At 37.2% G+C, this 21,797-nt stretch overlaps 1 protein-coding gene across 1 annotated transcript; it reads left to right on the top strand.

Annotated features, from left to right (window-relative positions):
• Positions 16,815 to 20,689, top strand: LOC109226555 (IQ domain-containing protein IQM1-like). Its single transcript, XM_019391341.1, has 8 exons — positions 16,815 to 16,914; positions 17,475 to 17,861; positions 18,238 to 18,418; positions 18,531 to 18,619; positions 18,736 to 18,823; positions 19,081 to 19,311; positions 19,589 to 19,690; positions 19,802 to 20,689. Exons 2-8 carry the CDS (start codon positions 17,512 to 17,514, stop codon positions 20,255 to 20,257), a joined length of 1,497 nt encoding a protein of 498 aa, XP_019246886.1. The 5' UTR covers positions 16,815 to 16,914; positions 17,475 to 17,511; the 3' UTR covers positions 20,258 to 20,689.

The following is a 21,797-nucleotide window of genomic DNA, read 5'->3' as shown; positions in this document are numbered from 1 at the left end:
CAATGAACCTAGGGCTAAGCTTGCCCTTCTTCCCAAATCTCATCACGCCCTTCATAGGCGACACTCGGAGCAATACCCGCTCACCAACCATAAAAGCCACATCTCGAAACTTGCGGTCTGCATAACTCTTTTGCCTGGACTGAGCTGAACGAAGCCTATCCTGAATAATCCTGACCTTGTCCAAGGCCTCCTGAACCAGGTCCGTACCCAACAACCGAGCCTCTCCCGGCTCAAACCATCCAACCGGAGACCGACACCGCCTACCATATAAAGCCTCATAAGGAGCCATCTGGATACTCGACTGGTAGCTGTTGTCGTAGGCAAACTTCGCCAAAGGCAAAAACTGATCCCACGAACCTCCAAAGTCAATGACACAGGCTCGGAGCATGTCCTCCAAAATCTGAATAGCCCGCTCGGACTGTCCGTCCGTCTGGGGATGAAATGCTGTGCTCAACCCAGCTCTCGTGCCCAACTCTCGCTGGACTGCTCTCCAGAAGCGCGAGGTAAACTGCGTACCCCGGTCCGAAATGATAGATACGGGCACACCATGAAGACAAATAATCTCCTGAATGTAGATCTCAGCTAACCTCTCGGATGAATAGGAGACTGCCACAAGAATGAAATGCGCTGACTTCCTACTCAAAGCATCGGCCACCACATTGGCCTTTCTCGGATGATTTAAAATGGTGATATCATAATCCTTCAACAACTCCAACCACCTCCTTTGCCTCAAATTCAACTCCTTTTGCTTGAACAAATACTGAAGACTCCTGTGATCCATGAACACCTCACATGCCACGCCATACAGATAATGCCTTCAAATCTTCAATGCGTGAACTATGGCCGCCGACTCCTAATCACGAACCGGATAGTTCTTCTCATGAATCTTCAACTGCCGCGAAGCATAGGCAATAGCCTTGCCATCCTGCATCAACACTGCACCAAGTCCAATACGAGATGCACCACAATAAACTATATAAGGCCCGGAACCTGTGGGCAAAACCAACACCGGTGCCGTAGTCGGAGCTATCTTGAGCTTCTGAAAGCTCGCCTCACACTCGTCCGACCATCTGAACGGGGCACCTTTCTGGGTCAACCTGGATACCCTTAGGGGTGTGCATTTGATTTATCGATTCGATTTTGACCCTTATCGATAATTACTTATCGATTATCGATTTGTACATATGCTTATCGTTATCGTTTCAATAAGGTTTCGATTTTTTCGATTTCGAATTATCAATTTTTGGGGCTTATCGATTCGGTTACCGATTACATCAATAAAAAAATTTGCGGGATTCCACGGAAAGTATATCGCTATAAACACGCCTAACTAATATGGACAAAAAGAAGCTAAAATAAGACGAACACCATTTATAACATAAAATTTTTGTCAACAAGCACATACAAGGAAACTAAAGTAAGGGATCAAGTGTATGCCACCAACACTCCAACGGTATAAAAAATATAAAAAAAATACATCATGACGGCTAATTCTGTTTTCCATTAATTTGAACTTCATTCCCTTGAGCTTTAAATATGATCATTCCTTAAGTGTGATAGAGAAAATAATAGGGTTAGGGACTTAGGGTAAAGGAAAGAGTATTATAGAATAAGGGTAAAAAAAATGTATATCTTATCGGTTTATCGATAAACCGATAACCGAAAAGGACAAAATCGAAATCGAAATCGATAACTCGATAAGGAAAATTTCGAAATAGAAATCGAAATCGATAAACCGATATCGATAAACCAATAACAAATAATCGATTCGATTTATCGATAAACCGATTCGAATGCACACCCCTAGATACCCTCTGCTGATACAACATGACACATGAATGCAACTGAACTCAACCAGAACTCACACTTCAAAAACTTGGCGTACAACTGACTATCCCTCAAAGTCTGAAGAACCACTCTAAGATGTTGCTCGTGCTCCTCTCGGCTGCGGGAATATATCAAAATATCATCATGAAGACTATCACGAACGAATCCAAATAAGGCCAGAACACTCGGTTCATCAAGTCCATGAAAGCTGTTGGGGCATTTGTCAACCCGAATGACATAACCAAGAACTCATAATGCCCGTACCGAGTGCGAAAAGCTGTCTTAGGGACATCGGATGCCCTAATCCTCAACTGATGGTAGCCAGATCTTAAGTCCATCTTTGAAAATACCTTGGCACCCTGAAGCTGATCAAACCAATCATCAATCCTCGGCAATAGATACTTATTCTTGATTGTAACCTTGTTCGATTGGCGGTAATCAATACACATTCTCATTGACCCATCCTTCTTCTTAACAAAACACCGACGCACCCCAAGGCGAAATACTGGGTCCAATGAAACCCTTCTCAAGCAAATCCTGCAACTGTTCCTTTAACTCCGGCGGGGCCATACGATATGGCGGGATAGAAATGGGCTGAGTGCCCGGAACCACATCAATGCAAAAGTCAATATCCCTGTCGGGCGGCATACCCGGCAGGTCTGAAGGGAATACCTCCGAAAACTCGCGAACAACGGGCACAGAATCAATAGAAGGAACCTCAGCACTAGAATCACGAACATATGCTAAATAGGCCAACCACCCCTTCTCGACCATACACCGAGCCTTTACATACGATATAACACTGCGGGTAGAATGATCAGGAGTCCATCTCCACTCTAAACGAGGCATACCCGGCAAAGCTAGGGTCACAGTATTGGCATGACAGTCCAAGATAGCGTGGTAAGGTGATAACCCGTCCATCAGCAATATAACACCGAAATCATCCATGTCCAGAAGAAGCAAATCTGCACGAGTCTCGAAACCTCCAATAACCACTATAGATGAACAATGGACGCGATCCACCACAATAGAATCACCCACTGGCGTAGACACATAAACAGGGGCACTCAAAGAATCACTAGGCATGACCAGATACAGCGCAAAATAAAACCGAAGCTTCTCTACCACAAACCAGAACAATACCTGCACCTCCACCTCTAATACCTTTACCTCCACCTCTAGCATCTCTAACTCCACCTCTAATACCTTTACCTCCACCTCTAATACCTCTACCTCCGATAGACCTCACTCTGAGTGATGGGGAGAAACTTCTCCAGAAATAGCTGCGTGAACTGTTCTCAAGTCAAAGCTGGTGCTGGTATAGCCAATCAATAATCTCTCCAACGGGTCTTGGCGGATCCGGACAAGCGAAAGGTAGCAAAATCGACCCCACTGGTCTCCACGATCCCCATGTTCCTGAGAACCTCATGACAACTGTCTAAAAAATCCTGGGGATCCTCAGTAGATGTACCGCTGAATGTAGTAGTGAAGAGCTTGGTGAAACTTATCCAACCTCCACAAAGCCTCCGAAGACGTAGCTGATCTATCACTGGTCTGTGCTGCTGCTCAGCTGAAGAAGCGGTACATGACCTCGCCATTCGTGAAGGGACAAGAGTAGAGGTTTCAATTTAGCATTTGAGAAACAAAACCGCACGACAGGAAAGAACAAGTGTGAAGTTTTCCTAACTCCGTAGCCTCTGGGGGATAATACAGACGTCTCCGTACCGATCCCTCAGACTCTACTGAGCTTGTCCGTGAATTGTGAGACCTGTGTAACCTAGAGCTCTGATACCAACTTGTCACGACCCGGATTTCCCACCCTCGGGGGTCGTGATGGCGCCTACTCGTAGAAGCTAGGCAAGCCACACATCTAGAATCCATAAATTCTTTTGTTTAAAATCCATTTTTTACCAATTTAATTAACAGGAAATAAATAATTAAACAACAGCGGAATTTATAATTTAGCGGAAGACTTAAACGATATAAACCAAATAATAAGGAAAAATCCACATATGCCTCTACCCAGAACCGGTGTCACAACATTCACGGACTACTAAGACTACTAAATACAATCTTTTGAAAGAAATATAACACTGTTTGTCTCGAAAATATGAGATAACAGAATGAAATATAAGGTAGAGGAGACGTCGGGCCTGCGGACGCGTGCAAGGCTACCTCGGAGTCTCGGTGGACTGAAGGCTGGCTCCCGAGCTACTGCTGCTGTCCGGGACCTGGGTCTGTGCAAAAGAGCACAGAGTGTAGTATCAGCACAACCGACCCCATGTGCTGGTAAGTGCCTAGCCTAACCTCGGCGAAGTAGTGACGAGGCTAGACAGGACTACCACATAAACCTGTACAGTTATATATATATATACAACGGGAAAATAACAAGAACAAACATTTTAAATGGGAGGGGAACATGCTTCGGGGATAGCAGATAATACAGAATTTCAAGAAAATAATAAAGAACATCAATAATTTAACTCTAACACGGATAAGGGAAATAAAAGCAGATTTCACTGTCAGTACATATCTCGTTGCAGGCGTGCAACCCGATCCCATTTCTCAATAATTAAATCTCGTGGTAGGCGTACCACCCGCTCCCATTTCATTAAATCTCGTGGTAGGCGTACCACCTGCTCCCATTTCATTAAATCTCGTGGTAGGCGTACCACCCGCTCCCATTTCATTAAATCAACAGTTCTTCCAAATGAAATTTACTCCAACAAACGCAACAATTAATACGAATTCATAAGACAACAAGTACACAATAATTATGACTCACTGAGGAAAACAAGTAATGACAAGTAGCAATTAATTATGGACTTTAAGGAGCAAATAGGCAATTTAATATTTAGTATGCTAAATGTCAAGTAGCAATTAAGTCACATAAACATGTAGCAATTATAGCATAAATTCAAGGCATAATGTTGCGCAAGGATACCTCGAGCCAATAATAACAAGTAACACAATAAAGGAAAATGCCAACATAAAGAATCACAGTAATAGTGGAATAAGACAATTAATGCACTTGAACCGATAACAACAAGAAAATCAGTAAATAAAAGTAAAGGACAACATAACTCAATTATCAGCAAGAATCAGGAAAATCAAAGACAAGTGCACGGCATCACCCTTCGTGCTTTTACTCTCGTCCTCACCAAGCAATAATATAATGAAAACGTGCACGGCATCACCCTTCGTGCTTTTACTCTCTTTCCTCACCAAAGCAATTAGAATAATAAAATGTGCACGGCATCACCCTTCGTGCTTTTACTCTCTTTCCTCACATATAATCAATAGAATTGGCACGGAATGGTACATCGTGCGGCACGGCATCACCCTTCGTGCTTTACACTCTTTCCTCACAATAGCAAACAATGCACGGCATCACCCTTCGTGCTTTAACACTCTTCCTCACCCAAACAACAATCACAAACAAGGGCAAGGGAAATAAACAAGAACATATAGGAATCCCGGCAAGGGAACAACGATTTAACAATTAAATCCCGGCAAGGGAGCAACAAGTAAATAATTAAATCCCGGCAAGGGAACAACAATTAAATAATTAAATCCCGGCAAGGGAACATTTCAATAACTCTTTCTCTATCTTTCACTTGTACTTCATAACTCACTTTACCACTTGAGCCAATGCTCCAAAGGGTTCAATCATCTCATATACTTTCACAATTCATAATATAACTCGAGCCAATGCTCCAAAATGTTCAAAGGTCTCAATTCCTTCCACAAACTTTTCACAACAACTAGAAATCATCACCAAAGCATGAAGAATACAACGAAATCATGAAAATCACAATATAAGACTCACGGTCATACTTGACACCAACGTATAGATACTCGTCACCATGCCTATACGTCGTACTCAACAATTATCACATAGCAAATAGGACTCAACTCCTAATCCCTCAAGCTAAGGTTAGACCAAACACTTACCTCGATGCCTTGAACACAACTCAAGTCTCAATTATAGTTTTACCCCTTGATTCCACCGCCAATTCGCTCGTATCTAATCACAAATTACTTAATTACATCAATAAGTGCTAAATGAATCAACCCCAATGCATGAAAATAAGTTTTCCAAAGTTTTACCCAAAAAGTCAAAAATCGCCCCCGGGCCCACGTGGTCAAAACCCGAGGTTCGAACCAAAACCCGATTACCCATTCCCCCACGAACTCAAATATATAATTTGTTTTGAAATCGGACCTCAAATTGAGGTCCAAATCCCCGATTTTTGAAAAACCTAGGTTCTACCCAAAACACACAATTTCCTCCATGAAAATCTTTGATTTTAGGTTGAAATCATGTTAAAAGATGTTAATGATTGAAAGAAATGAGTAAAAACTAACTTACAATTGATTTGGAAGAAGACTTGTTCTTGGAAAATCGCCTAAGTGTGTTTGGGTTTGAGAAAATATGAAAAATGGGGTTCAAAATCGTTTAAGTATAAAACTGCAGGTCTCAGATGTGGGAATTGCGAACAGGGGTTCGCAATTGCGAACCAACCTCTGCTGGCTTGGGAATTGCAAAAAAAAGTTTGGGAAATGCGAAGCGGGAATTGCGAAAAAAGTTTGGGAAATGCGAACAAGCCTGGGAATTGCGAAAAAGTTTGGGAAATGCGAACAGGCCTGGGAATTGCGAAAAATGTTTGGGAAATGCGAACAAGCCTGGTAATTGCGAAAAATGTTTGGGAAATGCGAAGTCTGCAGGCCTGCAATTCCTTAAGTCCAAAATTTCACCTCGTGGCCTATCCAAAACTCACCCCAGCCCTCGGAGCTCCAAACCAAATATACACACAACCTCAAAAACATCCTACGGACTTATTCGTGTACTCAAATCACGAAAATAACATCATGAACACCAAATTAAACCTCAACATCAATGAAATTTCTCAAAACTTCTTTAAACATCAAATTTGCATTTAAGGTCCGAATCACGTCAAATGATATCCGTTTTCAACTAATTTCACAGAAATGACTTAAAGCATATATAAGACCTGTACCGGGCACCGGAACCAAAATTCGAGCCCGATACCAACACGTTCTAATCAAATATCATTTCCAATTTCCTTAAACAATTTCAGAAAACAATTTCTTTCAAAAATTCATTTCTCGGGCTCGGGACCTCGGAATTCGATTCCGGGCATACGGCCGAGTCCCATATTTTTCTACGGACCCTCCGAGACCGTCAAATCACGGGTCCGGGTCCGTTTACCCAAAATGTTGACCAAAGTCAAATTTATTCATTTTAACATCAAAATTTAGCATTTTTCACAGAATTTCATATTTAAGCTTTCCGGCTACGCGCTCGGACTGCACACGCAAATCGAGGCAACTCTAAATGAGGTTTTCAAGGCCTCGGAGTCATAGAATTTAATTTAAAACAAGTGATGACCGTTTGGATCATCACATTTATATTTGCAGCGACCGCTTATCCTTTTTAGGACTAGAGTTGGGCGTGATCAAATATTATTAAAAAGAAAAAGAAAGAACATAAGCATTTTTACAAGGAAAAAGGCGAAGTCCTTTAGAAATGTGGAAAAAATACGTGTATATATAACAATACTAAGATACATTCTTGAATTTGGTATAGTAACACATTTTGCGTATTCATCTCTAAATGTTGTTATTATTAGAATAATAATATATGTATTATATTATTAATACTCAATGCATGATAATTCAGGTGTTAATTCTTATATAACTAGCCTTTTAACCAAACAGCCTCTAATAAGATTTTAGATTATAAAAGTCTAACCAAATGGTGGCTAACAAACAAAAGATTTTATTTTTTGTTAATTATGTTATCTTTAAATATAAAAGGAGGTATACAACTATATATAGGGTTAGAAAAACAATGAGGAATGAAGACTATTATATTCAGAGGTGGCTAACATGTATTATCCTAGATTCCTAGTCCACAGGGTCACTGCTACAGCTTTAAAGAGGTGGCTAACATGCACATGGATTCCCTTTGTCCAATAAAATAATGTATTTTATTTTTTAATTAATTATTCCATATTCGAAAGTTCATTGGTCCTACTAATCCGGATTCACATATGATAGACTTGTCGTGGGAGTAAAAACACTCCGTACTACTAAAAACAGGAATTAGCGACGTACAAATTCTGTAGTTAAACATCAAAATCCGTTGCTAATCCTATTTAGGGTCAGATTATCAAAAAATTATGTTAGCCACGAGCGATTTAGCGATAAATTAGCGACGAAGAGCTTGAATGCAAGGATCCATGTATTTAATTTTAACGTTCAAACCTGAAATTTCTTATTAAGGATGGAGAGATTTCAACCATTTAATCGCACTCCTTGGTCTGGTAATCCGTGGAGCTTAAATGCGAGGTTCCATGTATTTAATTTTAGTGTAAAAACATATTTCTTTAAATTTATTTTGAAATAAAAAATTTCTTAGTTGTAATAAAAATAGTAGTTAAACAATAAAAAAATGAATAGAGAAACCAAGTTGACAAAAACGGTTTAAAGGTTAACAGTATGAGCTGACAGGATTAATTAGAAAAATAATTGTTTCAACTTTCAAGTGGTCAATTTGATCCAAATATATTCCAAAATCCAGAATGGCATTTGTCCTCATTCTTGACCAATCTCTCTTGATTTTGACCATTAATTTTCAAGGTCTAGATTTTAGGTTTGGCACCCTATCCATTTTTCTTTTCTTTTATATTTTTCGTTACGTTTCTGGCGTAGGATAAGGGGATCAATAACGTCATTAGCGTTCAATTACGTGATTAACAATCGATTATATACACTACATGTGTAAAATTAACTTTGCACTAGACATTAATATAATAATATTATTCACGGCCTCACCGGGACATAATTGGTTTGGTTTCAATATTTAAAAAACCGACTTACTTGGTTTGGTTTCTTTTTAGGGAAAAACCGATCTATAAATATTGAAGAGAGTAGTATCACATGACAATCATGTGACCAAAGTAGTTAGTTGTATAGTTGTAACTAATTATTGGATTGGTTGTTAGGGAGTTAGTGGAGAAGTAAGCTTGATTAGTGAATTAGTGTATATATAAATAGTATATAGCATTGTATTGATCGAATACAATCAATGAGAATAGCTCAGTTCATTTTGCTCTCTATGAAGCTCTCTTTCTAGAACTTTCTGTTTCATCAGTTCTTCATCATAGATTGAGCTAATTCTCGATCTTCATCATGGTATCAGAGCACGGGAGCTAGATGCATGCTCACTGTGATTGATATTTTCCAGTTTTTACAGATCAATTCTTAGGTTGCTGATTGCTCGAACTTTCACTGATCAGTTGACCTAAATTTCTTCGATTTGCTACTGGCGAATCTGTAATCCGTTGAATCAAAGCTTAATTCAGCTGAATTTGTTAACCATGGCGATTGGAGAAGTGAACTCTACTGCTACTAAAACGAGCGCTGGAATAACCATAGATCATCATCATCCTCTGTACTTACAGCCTTGTGACACTCTGGGTAGTTCCTTGATCTCTATTCAATTGACTGGATCTGAAAATTATGCGTTGTGGAGCAGATCTATGAAAATAGGTTTAATTGGTAAAAGTAAGCTAGGATTTGTTAACGGTCGTTGTACTAAAGATAAATTTGATCGATCCTTACATGAGCTTTGGGAGAAATGTAATGCGATAGTCCTATCGTGGATCATGAATGCAGTAAGTAATGAATTACTCACTGGAATTGTGTATAAACAGTTTTTTGCATTAATAAAGACTCAATTTGATGTGATTGTGAAAGTATTAAGAAGTGATAATGGATCTGAGTTCTTTAATTCTGAATGCAACAGCTTATATCAGTTATATGGAATGCTTCATCAGAGTTCTTGTGTTCACACTCCACAGCAAAATGGAGTAGTGAGAGGAAACAAAGACACATACTGGAAGTGGCTAGAGCCATTAGGTTGCAGGGTATTTTGCCTCTGAAGCTTTGGGGGGAATGTGTACAATCAGCTGTCTATGTCATAAATAGGCTGCCCTTATCAGTATTGTCAGGTAAATCATCTTTTGAGATAGTGTATGGAAGAGTGCCATCTCTACAGCATATGAGGACCATTGGATGTTTATGCTTTGCTAAATCAGTAGGAGAAGGAGACAAGTTTGCAGCTAGATCAGTTGAAGCTGTTCTAATGGGGTACTCATCATCCCAGAAGGGATACAAACTATATAATATCTTAACTAATTCCTTTTTGTAAGCAGGGATGTCAAATTTATGGAGCACGTTTTTCCATTCCAATTGCTTAAGGAAGGAAAACTGCAGCTATTTCCTAATGGTGTACCGGATTTTCCAGTCACTGATGATGCAGATTCACTTCAGGATGAAAATGTTCCAGAGCAAGCCACACAACCAGATGACACTTTAATCCAAGCTGATGCAGGTAATCTTGGTACAGATATGCAATTTCCATCACCACACTCTCTGTCATTTGAAAACACACAACATCAGCAGCCTATTTCTCCAGAACAAGAGGCATCTAACCATGATGGACACCAGTTGAGAAAGTCAACCAGAACTGCTAAGGAACCTGTGTGGATGCAAGATTATATCTGCAATGGTTCCCTAATGAGGTCAGAAGGCAAGCAGGTTTGCAAATATCCAATGCAGAACTACTTGACACATACCAGACTATCCATTCAGTTCCAAGCTTATTTGTCCAAAATTACCAGTATAAGAGAGCCTATGAATTATGAAGAAGCTGCATCAGATTCCAAATGGATGGAGGCCATGAATCAAGAACTGAAGGCACTCAAGGATAATGGAACCTGGACTTTGGTAGACCTACCAGCAGGGAAGACCCCTATTGGATGTAAGTGGGTGTTCAAGATAAAGTACAAAGCCAATGGGGAGGTTGAAAGATACAAGGCACGACTAGTTGCTAAAGGATATAACCAAATAGAAGGTTTAGACTATCAGGAAATATTTTCTCCTGTAGTCAAGATGGTGACAGTAAGAGTAGTCATAGCTTTAGTTGCTGCCAACAAGTGGAATCTATACCAGATGGATGTGTATAATGCTTTTTTTACAAGGAGACCTCACTGAAAAAGTCTATATGTATTTTCCACAGGGATTTCCCAGCCAGGGGGAGAAAGTATGTAGGCTTCATAAATCCCTATACGGCCTAAAGCAAGCCTCAAGACAATGGAATCTAGAGCTGACTGAGGCACTGGTCAGCTCAGGTTTTGTGCAGAGCCATTTTGATTATTCCTTATTCACAAAGAAGCAAGGAACAATGTTGGTAATGTACTGGTGTATGTAGATGATCTTCTTATTACTGGGAATGATCAAGGATTAATCTTTGAGGCCAAAAGTATGTTGCAAAGTAAATTCAAGATCAAGGACCTAGGGGAATTGAAATTCTTCCTTGGAATAGAGATAGCAAGATCCAAGAAGGGAATATTGATGAATCAAAGTAAATTTGCTGTAGAACTTATCATTGATCTTGGACTGGCAGGGTCAAAACCAGTGACCACACCAATGGAGTGTAATCAAAGGTTCACAACTGTAGAGTATGATCAATGTGTGAACTCTAAAGAAGATGAGAAGTTGGCAGATCCAGGTCCTTATCAGAGGTTAGTAGGAAAGCTGCTATACCTCACCATGACTCGACCAGATATATGCTATGCAGTTCATGTATTGAGTCAATTCATGCATTGTCCAAAGAAGTCTCATATGGAGTCAGCTATAAGGGTTGTCAGGTACATCAAAGGAGCTCCATGTTTAGGTTTGTTAATGAGTTCTGAACAGTCCACTAAGTTGGCAGCATTCTGTGATGCAGATTGGGCATCATGTCCAGTCTCCAGGAGATCCGTAACAGGTTATGTGATGAAATTGGAAAATTCTTTAGTGTCATGGAAGTCTAAGAAGCAATGCACAGTATCAAGGAGTTCAGCAAAGGCAGAATATAGGAGTATGGCAGCAGGAGTTGCAGAAATTTCATGGTTGACAGGACTTTGTAAAGAACTCGGAGCAGAAGTTGAGCTGCCAGTGGAGCTGCACTGTGACAGTAAAGCAGCAATTCTAATCCTATATTTCACGAACGTACAAAGCACATAGAGATAGACCTACACTTCATAAGAGATAAGGTACAACAAGGGATTGTCAAGACAAAGTATGTAATGTCCAAGGATCAAGAGGCAGACTTGTTCACAAAGGCACTGGGAAGGTCACAACACGAGTACTTGATGAGCAAGCTAAGAGTGCTCAATCTATTTGCACCACCTAGCTTGAGGGGGAGTATTGAAGAGAGTAGTATCACATGACAATTACGTAACCAAAGTAGTTAGTTGTGTAGTTAGTTGTAACTAATTATTGGATTGGTTGTTAGGGAGTTAGTGGAGGAGTAAGCTTGATTAGTGAATTAGTGTATATATAAATAGTGTATAGCATTGTATTGATCGAACACAATCAATGAGAATAGCTCAGTTCATTTTGCTCTCTATGAAGCTCTCTTTCTAGAACTTTCTGTTTCATCAGTTCTTCATTATAGATTGAGCTAATTCTCGATCTTCATCAATAAACACCCCTATTAATATTATTCACTGGGACGAAACTGGACGGGACGAGAGCAACAATAGGAAAAGCGATAAAGTATTTCAATAATCTACTCCTCGAAATAAGAATAAAGCGCCATTATCTTATAATTCAAGTAGATAGTTCTGCTCACATCAACAGAAACTCTTCATCAACTGAGAAGTTTATTAGTTTTTTTACTAATATTCATAAATCATTAAAAATAGTCTAAATGACTCTAAACATCATTACTTCGGATTTTAGTAGATGATAATTATATTAGTGCATTCGAAGCATAAAATTTATTTTGCTGAACCTATCCTTCCAATGTCTTCTACAACATACATTACATAAAAGGACGAAGTAAGCACATATATAAATTATTTTTATTTCACTATCAAAGCGAATACAAGGTTCGATTAATCAAAGGAGGTATATGAAATTTCATTATCATTAATTTATTGGCCATTAAAAAAATTGTACACATATTATACGTGGATGTATATCTGCAGGTATTATATGTAATTATATAACGATATGAATTGTGATTAAAGCTAATTTTGTTGTTAAGCAAGAAGAGATATCACCTTTTTTGTTTCTCATGACCCGATGTTCAATATCTGCATTAAGATTCTGTAATTCAAATTTGCATCGCATAAGGTCTATTAAAAGGAAGCGCTCCTACTAATTTTTTATTTTATTTCGAGAGCTCAAACCCGAGACCTCTAATTAAAAATAAAAAAATTCTATTCATTTCATATTCACATTTGTCGGTCAAGAGCAACTTGAATTTTCCAACAAACCGTACTACACGTACTTGTTTCCACTTCAATTATTTGCAACCAACCCCCAAATTACTTGTCGTTTTAGGCTTTTCCACAAATCGTAAGAAAATATTAATTAAAAAGATAATTTGATTAAATTGTCGTTATTTTTTATTTTTTAATCTCAATCTATTATTTATTACTCTTGTTTTTGAAGGATTGCATATAGGTATTCGTAACACGCAGCGGAAGACAATAACAATCCTAGGCAGATCCTTTCGTGTTTAAAATTTATTTACATGTCAATGATCAGATCTAAGACGTACCTGGTGAAGAGAGTCTCGTTTCAAAATTCTTCGATAGTGCGAAGACTTTATGCGTATCCACACCGAGACCAATCCTTGCAATCAACTCTTTGATCAATGAAACCCGCGAACAAAATTGAACAAAATATTGTGCTGAAATTTTTCTCAAAAATCTCAACTCAATGTTAGAAGAACAAGATACACTTTCACAAAGTGTTTTTCTTCTCAAGAATTAATAACCCGGCAAATTTTCTCCATCACCCTTTATATAACATCACTTACTAAACCCTTTTCCCATTTGGTTGAGGTAATGATTTACTTAGGGTAAAAGTTTACTCCAAAAATAAACTTCATTGAATATTTTTAACGAAAATCAAAATCGCATTCTTAATGGGTTTGGTGCCCAACGTCCTTCCTAAGGACTTTGACGTGAAGGTTCTGTTAATGTCCAATTCCAAATTGGACTTTAAGTACTACTCCAAATAATATTTTATATTAAAATTACCAATCCCATTCTTATGGGGTTGAAGTAAACCGGCATTTTCACGTCAATCCAATTAATAATTGGATTGATCAAAATTAATCTTCATTAATATTTATATACATATCATATATGTTAATATTAATTTTATATATATATATATATATATATATATATATATATATATATATATATATATATATATATATTTCAACCAAGAGATAATTTAATTTTCTATTTCAAATAGAAAACTTCAATTTTTTTCACAATATTAATTATATCCTTTGTGCTAGCAAAGAACATAATAATATTTTATTTAAATTAATAACTAAATTATTTGACTAATTAAATTATTTAATTAATTAACAATAATAAAGTAATTAATCCTTTAGCAAAGATTAGAACACTCGTTAGTGTGCGACCCCATAGGTTCAATACTAAGCCGGTAGTAAGTTGATCACATCAATATACTAATCAAGGGTGGCGTCTAGCAACACTCCTTAACTACCGGATAGCATGAAGTATACAATCTACTCTAAAGAACCCGTAGAAGAATAATGTAGTAATTCCTTCTGTCCTTATAGCTCTGGATCACCCTAGGATATGGTTCAACTGTCAAATCCTAATAGGCGACCAATTATGTGTTCATGTCAAATATAATCGAGCATTGAAAGACCTAAGAAACTCATTTCTTCTTTCATTCAATTGCCTTGGCCAAGGTCTTAATTTGGTCGTTTATAATTCATGACAACATGGAGCTTAAACTCATTACCACGAGTTGACAGATTTCATCTTGATCAATCACTAATTCTACAAGCATTTAATCATACCCAATATCCTTTTAACTATCGCCCTAGGGCCATAGGTGCCTGGTATCAAAGCACAATAAATAACTTGTCAATTACTATGACGATCTCAGGTCAAAGGAAACTTTTACATCACATTCTTCAAGAGAATATCTTATTGACAGTTTATGGTAATTCTAACAATTAGGAATTATCCAATGAGTCGGTTCAATGATCATATCTCTATATGCATCATCTATCTATGTAATTTAGTTAATGAGATCAACTAATCTTTATCCCATAAAGACGATCACATAAATATTGATCTAACCGGATTACTAATGTCCAAATTAATAATCATACGATCAAGAACAAATTTAGATTAAATTATAAGAAACTTTACTCTCATTATCATGATCTCCATCACAATGTCAAGTCTCAAAATTTAATCAAGGACCTTATCAAATTAATCAAGCAATTAATAACAATGATAAAAGAATATCAAATGCCATATATATATTTTATATCAAATAACGTTCACAAAAATATGTTCAAATTATCAAATATGATATTGGATCTAGGGCATATCTACTATATCCCAAACAGTTTTCACTAAATTAGTCTCTATCCACATTTATTACAGTAAGGGTGAAGGTGAGAAAAATTAATAATTCTTTTTTAATTTTATAAAATAACAAATATTTTAAGTTAACTATTTTTAATAATCATGACAATTAAAAGGACCCAAGGAAATATAGTTAGAAAACAAATGCAGCTAAAGAAGCAACGATAAAATTATTTTCGTGTGACTTATATGTTACAAGTTCGAGCCATATAAGTAGCCAAAAATGCTTACATTAGGACAGACTGTCTATATCGCAGCTCGCTGCCCATATTACACCCTTGGGATGCGGCCCACTGCCCATATCGCACCTTTGAGGTGCGGCCTTTCTCCGGACTATATATGAATTCGATATGCTTTGTGTATCGAGCTGCGCTTACAAATCCAACTAGCAATTCCAATATCATGAGCATACTTGATGACGTGTTGGCGTGTTTCCGTGTTTTCACCAAACCATACTAAAAATATTTGTTTCCACTTCATTTATTTTTGCAACTAACTAACCCCCAAACCCCAATTGCACATTTAATGAACACTAAAAGAAAGATATTTTTTTTTTTTGGTTTCTTTAAATTCATCAACTACTACGTACTATAAAGAAAATAAGTCAAATATAGCAAGGGCAAATATGTCATTCTATATTGTGGACATAGAAAATTTATTTTGTAGAAGACAAATTGCAGCTAACAATCCCAACATCATCAGCAGCATACTCGATAACGTGTTGGGCGCGTTTACATGAGCCAAGACCGCAGAAGTAGTTGACCTTTTATATATATTTCTGTATGTTATATACAAAAAGAAATAAAAATTTTATACACTTTTGCGGCTAATTAAAGTGATTTTTGCCCAATAAGGTAACTTAACAGCCCAGCCAATTCAGCCCTCACACGAGACTGATTAAAAATGAAGGTGTTCCGATCATTCCATTAAAACCCTAAGCTATAGTAATTGACTTTTAAGTTCTAATTAGAAGTAAAAAAAGTTAAACAAGAAAACCATACATTCTTGATTTTTCATGGAAGAAGCCTCATAGAAAAGGTTACTTTCTTTGACCATAAAATATTCCAACCAATATATTCTCATTTTCTTGTATTACAAAAGGAAGACACAAAAAGCTTTCTTGTTTTTTTTTTTTTTTCAAACCAAAAAGTGTAGTTCAAATTTTCCAATATTTGACTTGATCAAATATTAATTCGTGGGGTTCAAACTTGAAACTTACGAAAGTTATAAAAATCAAACCCACAATTCCAATTCTTTTCCAGTTTTTCCATTCACATTTATTCAAAAAATTAAAATTCTCAGTAAACTTAGGTAGCTGTCTGTAATATATTCACTGTACAGTTTGTTAGTTTCCATTTCCACGTGCTATTCTTTAGTTAGACGAACTCTTTGACTCAAAATATTAAATTCTTTTCTCTACAAATCCACGCTTTTAGCTTCTGATTATATTATATATATAAGTATACACAGGGTAGTCATATTCATATACATCTTTGTGTTCAGTTGAAAAAAAAAAACTTAGGATTTTTCTCTTTACAACTTTGAGATATTTTTTGGTTCTTCTAATATTCAGGTAATTGTTTTTTTTTTTTTTTGTGCCAGTCTTATTTTGTTTATTTGATCTTATTTTGAGACATGGGGTGTTGTGTTTTAGGCTTTCTCTTCGATCTTTAAAGTTCTTAGCATTGAACACGTTATGCTTTTGAAACTATCGGAAAATCTAAGTGATTATTTCACACAGATATAGCTATGTTTCGTGTCGAAAACACTGAGTTTTGACCTCTTTTTGGATAGGCTTTAGTTCAATTTTGATCAAAAGTTTGATAATTTAGCTCAAGAAATTGAAATAGTTGAGGTTTCTGCTTCTAAGTAGAGTTAGAAAGATAAAGTTTTTAATGGTTTTTTCATATACAGTCAGACCATTCTATAACAACATCCCTATATAACAAAACTTCACTATAAAAGCCAAGCTTTTCCGAAACCAATTTTCATATTATGTTATAATATATGTTCTATATAACAACACTTGGGAAATCTGTTTCTGAATAGTTATATTTGCTAGTTATAGTTTTCAATTTTTAGTTCTTTCTTTGATAACTTTGGCTTAATGGAACTGTCTTAACAAATTTGCAGGTTAAAAGGCTCTATAGTATTAATATAAAACTTGGAGATGACAGTACGATCGAATAGTTTTAAAGGAACACATTTGGAAACAATAATTCAATCACATGGTGTCGATAAGATGACACGAAAGAATTCGATAAATTTAAGGAATTGTGAACCGAAGAAGCTGATGCTTGAGACAACTCTATCATTCAAGAATCTGGTTCAAGACATAAATATATCAGAATGGAACGAAACTAAGACAAGAGCAGCTTCATTACCCGAGCCTTCGATTCTGTTTTCTCCGCATCCTGTTAGCGAGCTCGATGCTGCTGCTGTTAAGCTACAAAAAGTGTACAAGAGTTATAGGACAAGAAGAAATCTCGCGGATTGTGCTGTTGTGGTTGAAGAACTATGGTATGTGGTCTTACTTTTTTGGAAAAAAATGATTCTTGATTGTGGCACGTTACACATATGGCCTGTCGGCCAGAATTAATTACATCCGCTAGCCAAATATACAAAAAATATACATTGATTATGCATAAAATATGTATATTATGCATTATTATACAAAGAATATACATTTTGCCGGCTATTATTTTTTGATAATCAGTGTATATTTTTGGAATACTTGGCTAGCAGATGCAATTATTTTTGACCGACCGGCCAAATGATGCAACTTGTCCAAGAAAGAAGGGAAAACTTTCTTTCGATATGTTGTTGTTGTTGTTGATGTAATGTTTCTGTTATATCGTCCGGTTTATTGAAGTGGTTGTGTGTTATATGTGTGAAGGTGGAAAGCTTTGGATTTTGCAGCTCTAAAAAGGAGTTCTGTTTCTTTCTTTAATGGGGAGAAACCAGAAACTGCTGTATCGCGGTGGGCTAGAGCGCGTACAAGAGCTGCTAAAGTTGGAAAAGGATTGTCAAAAGATGAGAAAGCTCAAAAACTTGCTCTGCAACATTGGTTAGAAGCTGTAAGTTGTTGAATTTTTTTTGACATCTTGAGTTATATGGCATATAACTCTGTTAATCTAAAGTCTGTTAATTACGATACTGATTCTTTCTTTCCTCTAATCCTATGTGTAGATTGATCCACGACATCGGTATGGCCACAACTTACACTTCTACTATGATGTATGGTTTGAAAGCGAAAGCTCTCAACCTTTCTTCTACTGGTGAGTTATCTGTTGGCACCTTTACTATATGAATAGAAATGCTTAACAAACGTATCGATGAGTTGGATTATCTCCGAGCGAACGTCTTCTTACATCATGAATTTTGTTCTTTGAAGGTTGGATGTTGGAGATGGGAAAGAAATCAATCTTGAGAAGTGTCCAAGAACCAATCTGCAGCATCAATGCATCAAATATCTCGGGCCGGTAAGTCCGGATTCTGTCTAAGGATTCTTTTTACAACATAATGATTAAAAAAGGGCAGCACGAAGCATCCCGTTTATGCAGGGTCCGGGGAAGGACCGCATCCTGAGGGGGTGTGATGTAGGTAGTCTATCCTGATGCTCGAACCCGTGACCTATAGGTCACACGGAGACAACTTTACCGTTGCTCCAAGGCTTCCCTTCAATGAATCTTATGATGATTCTTGGAAATTTAATTGCTTCTCCTTTTTGCTATTACAGAAAGAACGCGAATCGTATGAAGTAGTTATTCAGAATGGGAAACTTGTCTATAAACAAAGTGGTGTCTTTGTGGAGACAGTGGAAGGATCAAAGTGGATTTTTGTTCTTAGCACAACAAGAACATTGTATGTTGGAAAAAAGAAGAAAGGTGTGTTTCAACATTCGAGTTTTCTATCCGGTGGTGCCATTACTGCTGCTGGAAGATTGGTTTCTCATGGTGGTATTTTAGAGGTAATAATCGAACGATCTTTTATATAAATGCACAATAAATATATCTCTGCAATCTTTATCAATATAGAAGGCCATGTGACCAGAAGGTCGTTGGGTTCGAGCCGTAGAAATACCCTCTTGTAGAAATACAGGGTAAGGCTGCGTACAATAGACCCTTGTGGTCCGGCTTTTCCCCGGACCCCGTGCATAGCGGGAGCTTAGTGCATCGGGCTGCCCTTTTAATCTTTATCGATATTATACAAAATGAATTTACTTATCTTTTCCATGTTATCTGCAGGCTATTTGGCCATACAGCGGGCACTATCATCCCACAGAAGAGAACTTCAGGGAATTCATTGGCTTCCTCGAGGAACACAACGTTGATCTTACAAATGTTAAGGTAATTGTTCAAATTTGTGTCTTGAACTGTTGAACATGTTCCTCATTGCTTAAAATGTTATAGTAATAGAGAATACATTGCTAACAACAATATTCTGTTTTGTGTTTTCAGAGATGTTCAGTTGATGATGATGATCTTTCGTTTAAAGTTAACAACGAGGGCTCAAATCGCCAACCACCTGTCCATCATTCTGTTGCAAAAGAATCACCCAAGAGAAGCGCTTCTGCTGTAAATGATCAAACTGAGGCAAAAGCAGTCACAACAGACGATGATCGCGAAGACATCATCAACAACAAGACACAATCATCATTTAGCTTTGCTAAACGTTTATCTTGCAAATGGTCAACAGGAAATGGACCTCGCATTGGCTGTGTTAGAGACTACCCTACAGAATTACAATACCGAGCACTTGAACAAGTTAACTTGTCACCTCGGGTGGCTAACGGAGGTTTCAACATATATGGTCCGATCCCCTCACCAAGGCCAAGCCCGAAGATTCGTCTCTCTCCTAGGATTGCACATATGGGACTACCTAGTCCAAGGACACCTATTTCAGCAGCTAACTAAGCAACATTTTTGCATTTGCAGCAGCTGATAAACTTCTGGTTTTTTTGGTGTCCTCACCTTTGACTATAGACAACGACACAACAACAGACTCAGTAAATTCCCATAAGTGGGGTCCGGGGATGGTAACATATACGCAACTTTACCCCTACCCTGAAGGGTAGAGAGGATGTATCCCATAGATCCTCGGCTAAAGAAGACAACACCAACAGATGTAACAAACTAACAAAAATCGTAATTTATTCGTTCATTCATGTTGCTTTATATGTACAAGATGCATGGCTTTTATTGAGCCTAATCATCTTTTTTCAAAGTTTTTGCCTCTTTTGTAATTGAAGGCTGGCTTTTATTAACAAGTAAAATTCTTTCATATTTTTTTGCTCCAATGTAGTTGAGTTGATAGCTCTTTGTACATAGCAAAGTTTCTATGTCCAATCTTGCAATTCTCTGCCTCAATCTTACAAATATATCCATTTAATTGCTCCATCTAAATGTACCATAACTCAAAGTCTTTATCTTTTTTCATTTTCTGAGTTGCATAGTTAGTCGGGGGTCTATCGGAAACAGCCTCTCTACCCTCAAGGTAGGGAGTAAGGTCTGCATACACACTACCCGCCCCAGAATCCACTTGTGGGATTATACTGGGTATGTTGTTGTTGAGTTGCATAGTTTGTGTCAATCAACCAATCTACAAGTCAAAATTTCAAACTAGTTGAAGTCGGCTATATGAAACCTCTGTATCCTTTTCAACTTTATCATCTCATTTCAATACTCAATTTTGCCTCCAAAATTAAAATTTTTGAATTTTCTCTCCTATATTCCCAGTCAATTTTACATTCAAAATTCTTCACTCCTTACCTACCTTGGACAACTTTTTCTATTTTCTTCTTAGGACCAATCTAGTCAAGAGTTCATTCTTTTGTTCTGCATGCTATTTTGACTTCAAGACTTTGAATCAAATTTTCCTCGAACTGTTCTACAAGAAATGGAGGAATTTAATCTATATATCTTCCCTACTCTTAGATTAAATCTTGAAGGATAACCATGATTAAGGTTCTATTTTTGCTTCGTTTTTTAACATTTTCGGGTTAATAGGGCGCAGTAGACGTAAAAGATCTATATAGGCGATAACGGACCTACACACTCATCAATCACGGTGTTCAAGTGACTTGCAATAATAGACCCCTACTGCATTGGAATTAAGCGCTCATCTTTTTTTATTGTCAAATATCAATTAATTAGTTGGGGACTTGGGGTTATGTTTTAGTCATGTTAATATATTTATTTTAGGTCCAATATTTGCTAGGAGCCTTTAGTCTTGTTAGAGATTTATATGTCACTAGAAAGTAGAAAATGTGAAGAACTGCTAATGCTAGAGAAACTAATTTTTTTTAATTATCTAGATGGGTATCGACAATAAGAATTCATATAATGGACTCTAACTTGCTTGAAAATGGTGCGTAATAATAAATGTTATTGTCTTTAATTTAGGGAACTTTGAGAACAAAGTAAGTGCAGGAAATAAGAACAACAAACACACTGA

Source organism: Nicotiana attenuata, chromosome 6 (assembly GCF_001879085.1).
Source record: "Nicotiana attenuata strain UT chromosome 6, NIATTr2, whole genome shotgun sequence".
Taxonomy (NCBI): Eukaryota; Viridiplantae; Streptophyta; class Magnoliopsida; order Solanales; family Solanaceae; genus Nicotiana; species Nicotiana attenuata.
The sequence above is the reverse complement of the archived record's forward strand: the minus strand, read 5'-3'. Positions and strand labels throughout refer to the sequence as shown.